The sequence below is a fragment of the Petromyzon marinus genome, chromosome 9 (assembly GCF_048934315.1).
Source record: "Petromyzon marinus isolate PM22_M1 ecotype Great Lakes invasive population chromosome 9, UKy_Petmar_22M1.pri1.0, whole genome shotgun sequence".
In the NCBI taxonomy this organism is placed as follows: Eukaryota; Metazoa; Chordata; class Hyperoartia; order Petromyzontiformes; family Petromyzontidae; genus Petromyzon; species Petromyzon marinus.
The window spans coordinates 7669282-7681088 of record NC_133675.1 but is presented as its reverse complement, the minus strand read 5'-3'; the positions used below and the strand labels follow the sequence as shown (position 1 = coordinate 7681088).

General features: G+C 42.3%; 1 protein-coding gene across 3 annotated transcripts in view; it reads right to left on the bottom strand.

Annotated features, from left to right (window-relative positions):
• SLC2A9 (solute carrier family 2 member 9) overlaps window positions 1–11807 on the bottom strand; it is a 79133-nt gene that overhangs the window by 2953 nt on the left and 64373 nt on the right. For all 3 annotated transcript variants that reach the window (XM_076065860.1, XM_076065859.1, XM_076065861.1), the window contains 5 exons: window positions 10208–10395; window positions 8114–8224; window positions 7786–7887; window positions 7558–7633; window positions 5021–5148 (listed from right to left, as the gene is read on the bottom strand). In XM_076065860.1, the coding sequence (XP_075921975.1) occupies window positions 5021–5148; window positions 7558–7633; window positions 7786–7887; window positions 8114–8224; window positions 10208–10395 (605 nt within the window). The remainder of the gene's footprint in view (window positions 1–5020; window positions 5149–7557; window positions 7634–7785; window positions 7888–8113; window positions 8225–10207; window positions 10396–11807) is intronic.

Below are 11807 nucleotides of genomic sequence, written 5' to 3'. Positions count from 1 at the left end.
GTGAAGGAAAAAAGTATTTGATCCCCTGCTGATTTGTACGTTTGCCCACTGACGAAGAAATTATCAGTCTATAATTTTAATGGTAGGTTTATTTGAACAGTGAGAGACAGAATAACAACAACAAAATCCAGAAAAACGCATGTCAAAAATGTTATAAATTGATTTGCATTTAATGAGGGAAATAAGTATTTGACCCTTCTGCAAAACATGACTTAGTATTTGGTGGTACCCTTGATGGCAATCACAGAGGTCAGACGTTTCTTGTAGTTGGTCACCAGGTTTGCACACATCTCAGGAGGGATTTTGTCCCACTCCTCTTTGCAGATCTTCTCCAAGTCATTAAGGTTTCGAGGCTGACGTTTGGCAACTCGAACCTTCAGCTCCCTCCACAGATTTTCTATGGGATTAAGGTCTGGAGACTGGCTAGGCCACTCCAGGACCTTAATGTGCTTCTTCTTGAGCCACTCTTTTGTTGCCTTGGCCGTGTGTTTTGGGTCATTGTCATGCTGGAATACCCATCCACGACCCATTGTCAATGCCCTGGCTGAGGGAAGGAGGTTCTCACCCAAAATTTGATGGTACATGGCCCCGTCCATCGTCCCTTTGATGCGATGAAGTTGTCCTGTACCCTTAGCAGAAAAACACCCCCAAAGCATAATGTTTCCACCTCCATGTTTGACGGTGGGGATGGTTTTCTTGGGGTCATAGGCAGCATTCCTCCTCCAAAGACAGCGAGTTGACTTGATGCCAAAGAGCTCTATTTTGGTCTCATCTGACCACAACACTTTCACCCAGTTGTCCTCTGAATCATTCAGATGTACATTGGCAAACTTCAGACGGGCATGTATATGTGCTTTCTTGAGCAGGGGGACCTTGCGGGCGCTGAAGGATTTCAGTCCTTCACGGTGTAGTGTGTTACCAATTGTTTTCTTGGTGACTATGGTCCCAGCTGCCTTGAGATCATTGACAAGATCCTTCTGTGTAGTTCTGGGCTGATTCCTCACCGTTCTCATGAACATTGCAACTCCACGAGGTGAGATCTTGCATGGAGCCCCAGGCCGAGGGAGATTGACAGTTCTTTTGTGTTTCTTCCATTTGCGAATAATCACACCAACTGTTGTCACCTTCTCACCAAGCTGCTTGGCAATGGTCGTGTAACCCATTCCAGCCTTGTGTAGGTCTACAATCTTGTCCCTGACATCCTTGGAGAGCTCTTTGGTCTTCGCCATGGTGGAGAGTTTGGAATCTGATTGATTGCTTCTGTGGACAGGTGTCTTTTATACAGGTAACAAGCTGAGATTAGGAGCATTCCCTTTAAGAGTGTGCTCCTAATCTCAGCTCGTTACCTGTATAAAAGACACCTGGGAGCCAGAAATCTTTCTGATTGAGAGGGGGTCAAATACTTATTTCCCTCATTAAAATGCAAATCAATTTATAATATTTTTGACATGCGTTTTTCTGGATTTTTTTGTTATTATTCTGTCTCTCACTGTTCAAATAAACCTACCATTAAAATTATAGACTGATCATATCTTTGTCAGTGGGCAAACGTACAAAATCAGCAGGGGATCAAATGCTTTTTCCCTCACTGTACATACATGCATACACAGAAAAACCACTGCAAACAAAGTACATACGCAGTGAACATGGAATGCTAGGCCAACTTTGAGCCAACGTTGCATGTTTACTGAGTACAGAGTACACAAACCTGCACACACATATCGACAAGGCCATTTCTTCAAGTAATATTATAGGAAAGAACATTGAAAGGAACATTTTGTGAAGGATAAAAACCTGCCATTGTGGGGAAAGAAGTGGAGTGGATGCATCTTTAATCCTACACGTGGGGAGTATGAATGTGGCGAGTATGAATGTGGGGAGTATGAACGGTGCTTCTTGAGGCAGGGATCAACCAGACAGTTGCACCGAGGCAACTTGGTGTTCCTTGACTAAAGGACACTTGGCCTCACCAGTGACTACAAGCGCCACACCTGGGTACACTGCTCCGACTGATGAACTTAACAGCACACCCACGAAAACCTACCCTAGTAGCCTTTAGGCCATCCAGGTCTCCCTACGCTCGTCGGCTGACAGAGTGAATCTGGACCACATCAATGTTTGCTGACTAAAATCTCGTCCCGCCCATCAGAGAGGGGGGTGAGCTATCAATGGATGGACTGAAGTCCTGTGGCGATGGGCAAGGGGAAAAATCAGCAGGGTCTGATGATGAAATGTTATTGAAAGAAGTTCAACATACATACATGTCACCACACAGATTTCTGCTATTAAAAAAAACATCTCCAATCCAGATCAGTTGACACACTTTTTACTTTGTTAAACCAACACATCTTAATCACTGCTCTCCCCTCGCAATATAGGAAACAAGAAGTGATCGACCAATGCTAACTCGATGCTAAGCTAATTAGCTCAATGGTCCATGGAGGCCATGGAAGAGCAGTTGTCACAAAGTCGTAAAGGATCATTGTTGACATGCGGTACAGCCTGCCTCGAAAAAATGTACGTCTGAAGCTCCATTTGATCTTAAATGGATTTGACCTTTGTGCTCACCAGGACCACTGTGTACACAAGATGCTGCATCCCAATAAACTTCAAAATAAATCAACCATAAGTGCTACATTTTCACCATGTGATTTTAAAATACCGGAGATGGGGAGAGGAGGGGTGGTATTCGTGCTGCATTATTGTGCCAATACAATTCCTATTAGCAGTAGATAGTGCAACATGAAACTGCGATTATTTCAATTTTAAAAAGTAAGTTTTTTTAATTATGCACTTCTATGCTATTTAAATTAAATGCAAATGGAAAACATAACGCCCTGCTGCATCATGATTTAATTGGTGAATCACCTCTGGCCTAGCGACTCACCCCACGATGCACTGTGCCTTCATCCATAGTCAGTCGAGGTAAAGGTTAAAATGCTTGGCAATTAATCTTAATTCGCTCCCAATCATCCACTACGGGCTTGACAGCTAGACAGTAAAAGTGCAGTCATCGCTGTGCAATGGTGATCCATTAAAATAAGCGTAGGGGCACTCACGCTTGGTTCCTCGTGTACATCTCAAAACCGCCGATGTCACAATCGCAAGCCTGACTTCCGCGTATTAGTCATAGGAAACACACACACATTGCCAAGCCCTGGACAGGTGGGGATCATTTAGCACATCCATGCATGAATTATTGATTCGACAGCAAAGATACGTATCCAAATGGCCATCCCTGAACTGTTTTGCCAGTGCTTATGATGATGATGTTGTGACAAATCGTTTCGCAACAAGTATTTTAGGGTACTACTACAGAGGCTACGCTGTAGAACTCTCTCAATGTATTTTTGGAATGTACCGTGTGTTGTTTTCACATGATGTCCGATATTTTGCTCCACATGCTGGGAGCTTTCTTCAGAAAATCCCAGCACGTGTAGTGAAGTATGGGACATCCTGAGAGCTTTAGTATTGGGATGATTTAAATCCAAGATTCATCATCACTATGTGGGTCACTTCATCTTGCAAATGAATCTGAAATCCTAGGTTTCCATCTGTTTAAAAGATGGAGATTCTACAACAATTGTGCCTCATGATTTTTGACTTTGGCACCTTCTTGTGTTGTTTTGTTTGTCTGCTCTCCGCCTGTTCTACATAAGTTTCCTCCAGATTCTCCAGTTTCCTCCCATAGCTTATATAAACAATCTATTGGCCAAAAATGTCAATGCTGAAAAATTACCAGATAATTACTGAATTGGGATTTAACATACCATCGTCCCCAACTGCAAACACTTAGCAGGATTCTCCTGAAAACGTTGAGCCTCAGTGAGGCCCTTTTGGGTAAACAAGCGTAACCATCATATGAATTGGAATTGAAGAACAGCCTTGTATTTTTTGAAGGGCGAAAAGTCCACGGGCGATGTCAGTTTCACAAGCAAGTTCAACTGAAAAAATTAAACTTTTCACACCCTGAAATGCAACAGAGTGTTAAAATGTTTACAGATGAACTTCCTCAATGAATCCAATCGGATGACCTAAATAGAACATTTTACAAAGAGAATACAACAGATAAGCAGGAATCCAAAATCGATAAGGATAGATAAGTAAAATAATGTAACTGGAAGGCATTCATACAGCCAAACTTTATAAGAGTGAGGAATGCACATGGGCGTCAAACACAAAGGTGTTCATGTATACATACAACCAAAATGTTATCCTGGGACACACAAAGAAGAAAAGGACACAGACACGGAGAGGATTGAAATCCAGTCAGGCTGAGAGATACGGAAGAGAAAACACTGCCTTAACCTCTTATTGGGCAAACATTCCACCCTCATTTCCCGCAATTGCATTCGCTCCTGTCATTCAGGACATTCTGGAGCAGCAAAGACACGCTGCGTTTTAAAATTGATGGACTGCTCAGTCAACCTGTGTGCAGCCGGAAGATTTGAGAAGCGATGCATCAGTGAAAACGTCTTCATCACGCTGCCATGTGAGATTAAATTTCTTCATTACTTTAAATGCCATTTGGCTGCACCAGTAATGTATGTTCGGCTTTAGATAACTGCTCACACGGTAATCTCATTGCACTGTGAGGCATTCCAACGGGGAGTAACGGCAGTTGTTCGTCAAGGAAACCGTGAAATGACGGAACATTATATCATTATCAGCTCATCTCAGCCTGAAACACATTCATTTCAAATAAACATAAGATTATTTTAGGCTTTTTGTTCCACCATGATACATTGATCTGAGTCAATTGTAAATTTGAGCATAGACTCAATGATAGGTGGTGACACAATACATTTTAGTTTTGGGTGTGATTTGTTTTTTATGGAAAAATAGAGACCAACCACAACCATAAATTATCACGTTTGGCTTTGTACGGTGCGTACGAAGTTCAACATACATACATACACACACAAACACACACATTCACTTTTAGTCAATGCCTGCTCAACTGAAGACACAATTGGCACGCACAGATTGTGAACAGGAATCTTAGTGACGTGCTTCTTACCTGAATAAATGGGAAGACGAGGCTAAGAATGAAGTTTGACAGCCAACTGACAATTCCAGCGATTGTGAATGCAGCTGGACGATAAGACTGCTCAAACAATTCCCCAGTCAAAACAAATGGAATTCCGCCTGTACCAAAACAACACAGTGTGTGTATTCAACAGTAGATAGTAAAACATGAAACTGTGGTTATTTCAATTGTGTGAGTGTATTCGGCAAACGGCACAAGCTGTAAGGCAGACATCTAAAATCTTCTTATCTGCCATACGTTGTATGCCCTTCATATTATATCCACCCCTTCCCTGATCGATCTGCAGAAACCCCTGTATATGAGCACATCAATTCTTCCTATTATCAGCGCTTGACCACGGATAAGAGGAATCACCCTAACCAACACTCACCCGAACCAACACTAACCCTAAACTAACGCCACACAAACACTACACCACAATATGTCTCACCAACACACCCTAAAACGACACAACAGTGGGTAACACTATATCACTTTTCTTTATTCACATTAATTCAGAGATAAGTCAAGGGAGTTGTCTTTAAAAAAAGCACCAAAGTCATCCTGTTCTACACATATTTCCATAGATTGCCACGTGGGTAATATGTGCAACATTCATGGATAACAGGATCTGCCAATAACACCCCCACATCACGCACAGATAAGAGGAGTTTCGCTTCAATATAAAAACAAATTCTGGATAGAACAAATGGATTAATGCCTTTGACAGGGTAATCAGCTGGCACAACTCAAACCACGAGTTCTCTGGCAACCTACAAAAATCATCACCCCACCAACTTCAATGAGACATTTTATATCCACTGCTCGATAAAGGCCTCCTCACACCATTTCCATTCCCTCCGTAGTTTCTGCGACGCCACAACCTGGACTGATGTCATGGCAGCTGTCCTCTCAGATGCACGCTCTCTCTCGGCTACCATTACGCCACTAATATTCTCCATTGGGTGTCATTGCTTCTAGTGATGTGTTCAGCCCAAGCCCATTTATGTTCCTTTGCAGTGAATGTGATGTCGCTGATTTGTGATTGTTCCCTGATGCATGTTCTCCTCTTTCTCGTCTCTCGGTGAAACTTCGCATTTACACCTTAGTTTCCTTTTTGATCCGTTGAAATATTTTGTTCCTAATATTGTATGGCATACGCTATCACACGTGACATAAATGTCCTGGCAGTATATTACAGACCTGTAAATGTGCATACAGCTACATTCACGGCTCCACTTTATTGCATCAGAGAACTGAGAGATTTCATATGAAAGTAAAACAATTCTTATCCAAGTCTCAATTAACCTGTGATTGTCAGTCATATGACCAGCACACCCTGGGTGATCTGTGGACATTGTTATTACCTGTGCAATATAATAACCCTATTATATGTATCCATGCATTTGCATGGATAAGAGGAAGAGACTTGCACGTCATTTCCACATCACCCTATTATCTGAGCTTGTGCACGGATCACAGTAAGGTACCCATAAGTGATCTCCCAGTGCTGCTTTAGTCTCATTATTATCAGATCATTTGCGTGGATAAGAGAAGTTATCCAGAGGTGGAAGTAAATTAATCCCATTGTCTGCCCTTTGTTTCTTTGATCTAAAAAATGGAATGCATATATAAACATGGATAACAGGATCTACCCATGGCACTCTCCATTCCCAATCAGATCAAGGGGGGAGCATAAGGAATGTAATGATGCTTGTTAGGGTTACTCCAGTGCACGTGGTCTAAACAAGTGAAACATTAACATCTAATTTCACTTGACAGAGTGCAATGAGGATGATGGAGTCAATCCAGCTATTCATGATTACATGAATCAAAACAACCTTGTACGTGAAACTGGGTTCAATGACACGGATACAGAATTATTATGAGATACACTCACATGTAAATAATTTTCAAATTTAGGCTCTAATAATTGCATATTGTGAAAGTGCATCGAGAGGACAGGATACTGCCATATAGCTGTATTTTGTCCTCTGGATAATGCTGCAAAAAGCTTGTAAATGGGCACAATGACCACATATTGAGGAGAGCCAGAGATAGCCCAATCCAGGGGGGAGGGTTCCAAAAAGCAGCGCTCAGTTTTATCTCAGACCTCGAGTAAGAAAAAATGGTTCTTCTTTGCAAATAGCATTCCGAGCAATGATTGGGAGAACCAACCTGAATCACCAAATACGGGAACAAGTGTGCGCTCATGCACCATAGCCAAATAGGGCGATTTTATCAGAATCGTGTAAAAATGAAGCGTCAAGTATTTTTGTGTCAGATGGAGTTTGCAAACGGAGCCATGAACCCTGTGACCTGATTTTATTCCAGGCCATGGCTGACATGGCCGGCGAGTGAAAATATAAACAGGCCCTGGGCCTCCCTTCACCAACCCGTACTGATCACCGTGGTGAAGCGCAAGTCCCATGACTAAATTGGTTAGGGGGCCTTTATCCAGCAGTAAATTAAACTAAGATCTGTATATTATTATGTACTTTTTGCATAAATGTTAAATCTAACCTTACCGGGTCCAATACAGAAGCTGGCGATGACTGCCAAGACACAGGCAATGCTAAGGTATGACATCCAATGGTACGAGTCCTGTCAAGGAATAACACATCTCTTAAGAGTCACCATTCACCGTATTTAATTATTGCAATGCATTCAGCTTATTAGAAAAGCAGTTATAAACAAGCTGTAACCAATAAATACATGCAAGATTAATTTAAAACACATAATTTATGTATGCGTACCTGAAGATTAAGTGCCACTGTCAAGACTCCAAATATCACAGCCATCGCTCCAAATCCAACAATCAACAGTGATCGTCTTCCAAGCTTTTCAATCGCAAGACCCTATAAATAACAAAGAATAACTTGACAAACCGCGACACAAGCAAAATTACGCTCATTGGTAATGCAGAGGAGCTGCTGTGGTTTATGGACTACCAGCCTCCCAATTAGGGAATGCAAATTCTGAATGAGAGTGCACGATAATATATTAGATCACGTTAAAGACCACGCTTTGTGTTTTAAATATTGAATCTGTAGAGTTCAGTGGTGACTGCTATGCACTGCTTACAGAGAGAAGGGCAGCCAAGACTTCTGTTCCACCAGTGGATATGATTATATAAGGAGTAATAGCTGGGTCAATGCCAGCTTGTCTAAATATGCTGCTTGCATAAAACCAGATCTGCAAAGACACACAAAATGAGATATACAGTGAGGGAAAAAAGTATTTTGATCCCCTGCTGATTTTGTACGTTTGCCCACTGACAAAGAAATGATCAGTCTTTAATTTTAATGGTAGGTTTATTTGAACAGTGAGAGACAGAATAACAACAACAAAATCCAGAAAAACGCATGTCAAAAATGTTATAAATTGATTTGCATTTTAATGAGGGAAATAAGTATTTGACCCCCTCTCAATCAGAAAGATTTCTGGCTCCCAGGTGTCTTTAATACAGGTAACGAGCTGAGATTAGGAGCACACTCTTAAAGGAAGTGATCCTGATCTCAGCTTGTTACCTGTATAAAAGACACCTGTCCACAGAAGCAATCAATCAATCAGATTCCAAACTCTCCACCATGGCCAAGACCAAACAGCTCTCCAAGGATGTCAGGGACAAGATTGTAGACCTACACAAGGTTGGAATGGGCTACAAGACCATTGCCAAGCAGCTTGGTGAGAAAGTGACAACAGTTGGTGCGATTATTTGCAAATGGCAGAAACACAAAAGAACTGTCAATCTCCATCGGCCTGGGGCTCCATGCAAGATCACACCTCGTGGAGTTGCAATGATCATGAGAACGGTGAGGAATCAGCCCAAAACTACACGGGAGGATCTTGTCAATGATCTCAAGGCAGCTGGGACCATAGTCACCAAGAAAACAATTGGTAACACACTACGCCGTGAAGGACTGAAATCCTGCAGCGCCAGCAAGGTCCCCCTGCTCAAGAAAGCACATATACATGCCCGTCTGAAGTTTGCCAATGAACATCTGAATGATTCAGAGGACAACTGGGTGAAAGTGTTGTGGTCAGATGAGACAAAAATGGAGCTCTTTGGCATCAACTCAACTCGCCGTGTTTGGAGGAGGAATGCTGCCTATGACCCCAAAAACACCATCCCCACCGTCAAACATGGAGGTGGAAACATATGCTTTGGGGATGTTTTTCTGCTAAGGGGACAGGACAACTTCACTGCATCAAAGGGACGATGGACGGGGCCATGTACTGTCAAATCTTGGGTGAGAACCTCCTTCCCTCAGCCAGGGCATTGAAAATGGGTCGTGGATGGGTATTCCAGCATGACAATGACCCAAAACACACGGCCAAGGCAACAAAGGAGTGGCTCAAGAATAAGCACATTAAGGTCCTGGAGTGGCCTAGCCAGTCTCCAGACCTTAATCCCATAGACAATCTGTGGAGGGAGCTGAAGGTTCGAGTTGCCAAACGTCAGCCTCGAAACCTTAATGACTTGGAGAAGATCTGCAAAGAGGAGTGGGACAAAATCCCTCCTGAAATGTGTGCAAACCTGGTGGCCAACTACAAGAAACGTCTGACCTCTGTGATTGCCAACAAGGGTTTTGCCACCAAGTACTAAGTCATGTTTTGCAGAGGGGTCAAATACCTATTTCCCTCATTAAAATGCAAATCAATTTATAACATTTATGACATGCGTTTTTCTGGATTTTCTTGTTGTTATTCTGTCTCTCACTGTTCAAATAAACTTACCATTAAAATTATAGACTGATCATTTCTTTGTCAGTGGGTAAATGTACAAAATCAACAAGGGATCAAATACTTTTTTCCCTCACTGTATGGCAAAACTTGCACATTCACAGTGGCACCCATCATTTACGTGACCATGCAGTGGAATCTCGGCTGAATTTGCACATTTTAAGCGGTGTACTGGCAAGCAACCAAATGCGATTTCTGCATTTTTTTTACAGTAAAAAATGAAACTTTGCTTTAAAATATTAACAGACTCAAGCGTTATTTATATACACACAGTAGAAACACATTTAACCTTTTTTTCACTGAAGGACAGTCACCATCAAGCAGCACGAATAATCCTCTACTCATTTTCCATGCTAAAACTGCATTAAGGCCCAGGAACCTAACCATGCACCCTCATGGCAGAAGGTGTTAAGAAGCGGACGACAAACTCACAGCGTTCACGCCACACAGCTGATAGCAGGCCATCGTGATGGCGACCGTGATGACCTGCCAGCGCACAGCACGCTCACGGAGGAGGCCCCAAAGCGACATCACGCTGATGTGTGCCTGTGCAATGCCCTCTGCCTGTATTTCCACCATCTCACGTTGCACGTCCTGACGCCCGAGCAGCCTCTGCAGGGCTAGGGGAAAGTGCACACCGAGCGAATGTAACCACTCAACATATCAGGGTTCGACATCCTCCCTTGCCTCTGCTGCCATCACGGAAATAACGTGATGGCCTACACCTTGTTGTACTACACACACGTTAATTTCTTGCTGAATATTTTCTGCCTCACTGGTCGACTGCAGGAGACGTGATTACTAGTCACAGCCAAAACTGCAAGTAAACTGGATGTGGTGTGTTGGATGGGGAAATACTTCGCCGCGGTGGCGAGATGGTAACTACCTCGCCCGGTATGCAGGTGGTCGTGGGTTTGATCCCGACCCTGATGCCTGCTGCTGTATATTTCGAGTTTGCTTGTTCTTCCCATGGTCTCGTGGATTTTTCACCCGGTCCTCCGGTTTTACCCTCCACATTTAAAAAAACATGCTTTTAAGACTATTTGGCTGCTATAAATGTCCAGATGATAAGCTACTTGGTTGAGCTATCATTTGTGGCCGGGTTGCTTTTCAAAAATAGCCACATAGCTCAGTTGGCCTTACCCGGTAAAAATAAAAATTGTTTAGTCATAAAAGTACTTTCCAGGTTACCAAAAGACTCAGCTGTAATGAAGCCCTACTTCTACAACGCCATGCCTCTGCTTTGCTGTCACAGAAAGAACCTGATGTCTTGCCGTGTAACCATGTTACGTTAACTGTTTAATGTCCGATACGTTTTCGTCATTCAATGTTGCGATCCCACGTCCATGACATTAAGTCGTTTTCACAGGACAAATTACTTGCTTCAGGATATATTACATTACTCTCTATACCAAGGAATTTTCCGTGCCATTCAATGGGTTCCAAGAAGGTGCGGGAAAAGAAAAAGCTACAATGTAACTTAATCTTGTTTCATTGGTCTTGTGGAACATAAACACGCTCATGTAGGACAATTCAACAAAGACATACAAGGTGTCCACGAAAGATTAATACATTCTTAAAGAATGGTAATTTAACAGCTATTTGAGCTAGGTCAATACAACTGTACAAAGACACTCACACTTGGTAGTGTGAAGATTTGATCAAACATGAGTCTCATTCCTCTAACAATATACTGTTTGCGAATATCTCGAGTGTAATTGTTTTGAATGTTTCTGTTCTGAGTGAAGATCACTCGAGATTAAAATAAAAATTGCAAACAATATTTACTATAGCCCCAACATTCGACTATGCATTCAAAATGTCTTTCTGATTCTAATTGTTTGATAACAGATGGTACGTTTATATATCAGATGCTGCCATTGTGTAATGGTTCGCACAATGGGCTTGAAATGCAGAGGTCGTTGGTTCAAACTCGCGGAATGACAGTTGAATCAATTGGAAAGTTTATTAACTACCCCCACACCTCAGTTCACTCAGCAGTAATATAATTGGTCGAATTTTAGGTTGCGTG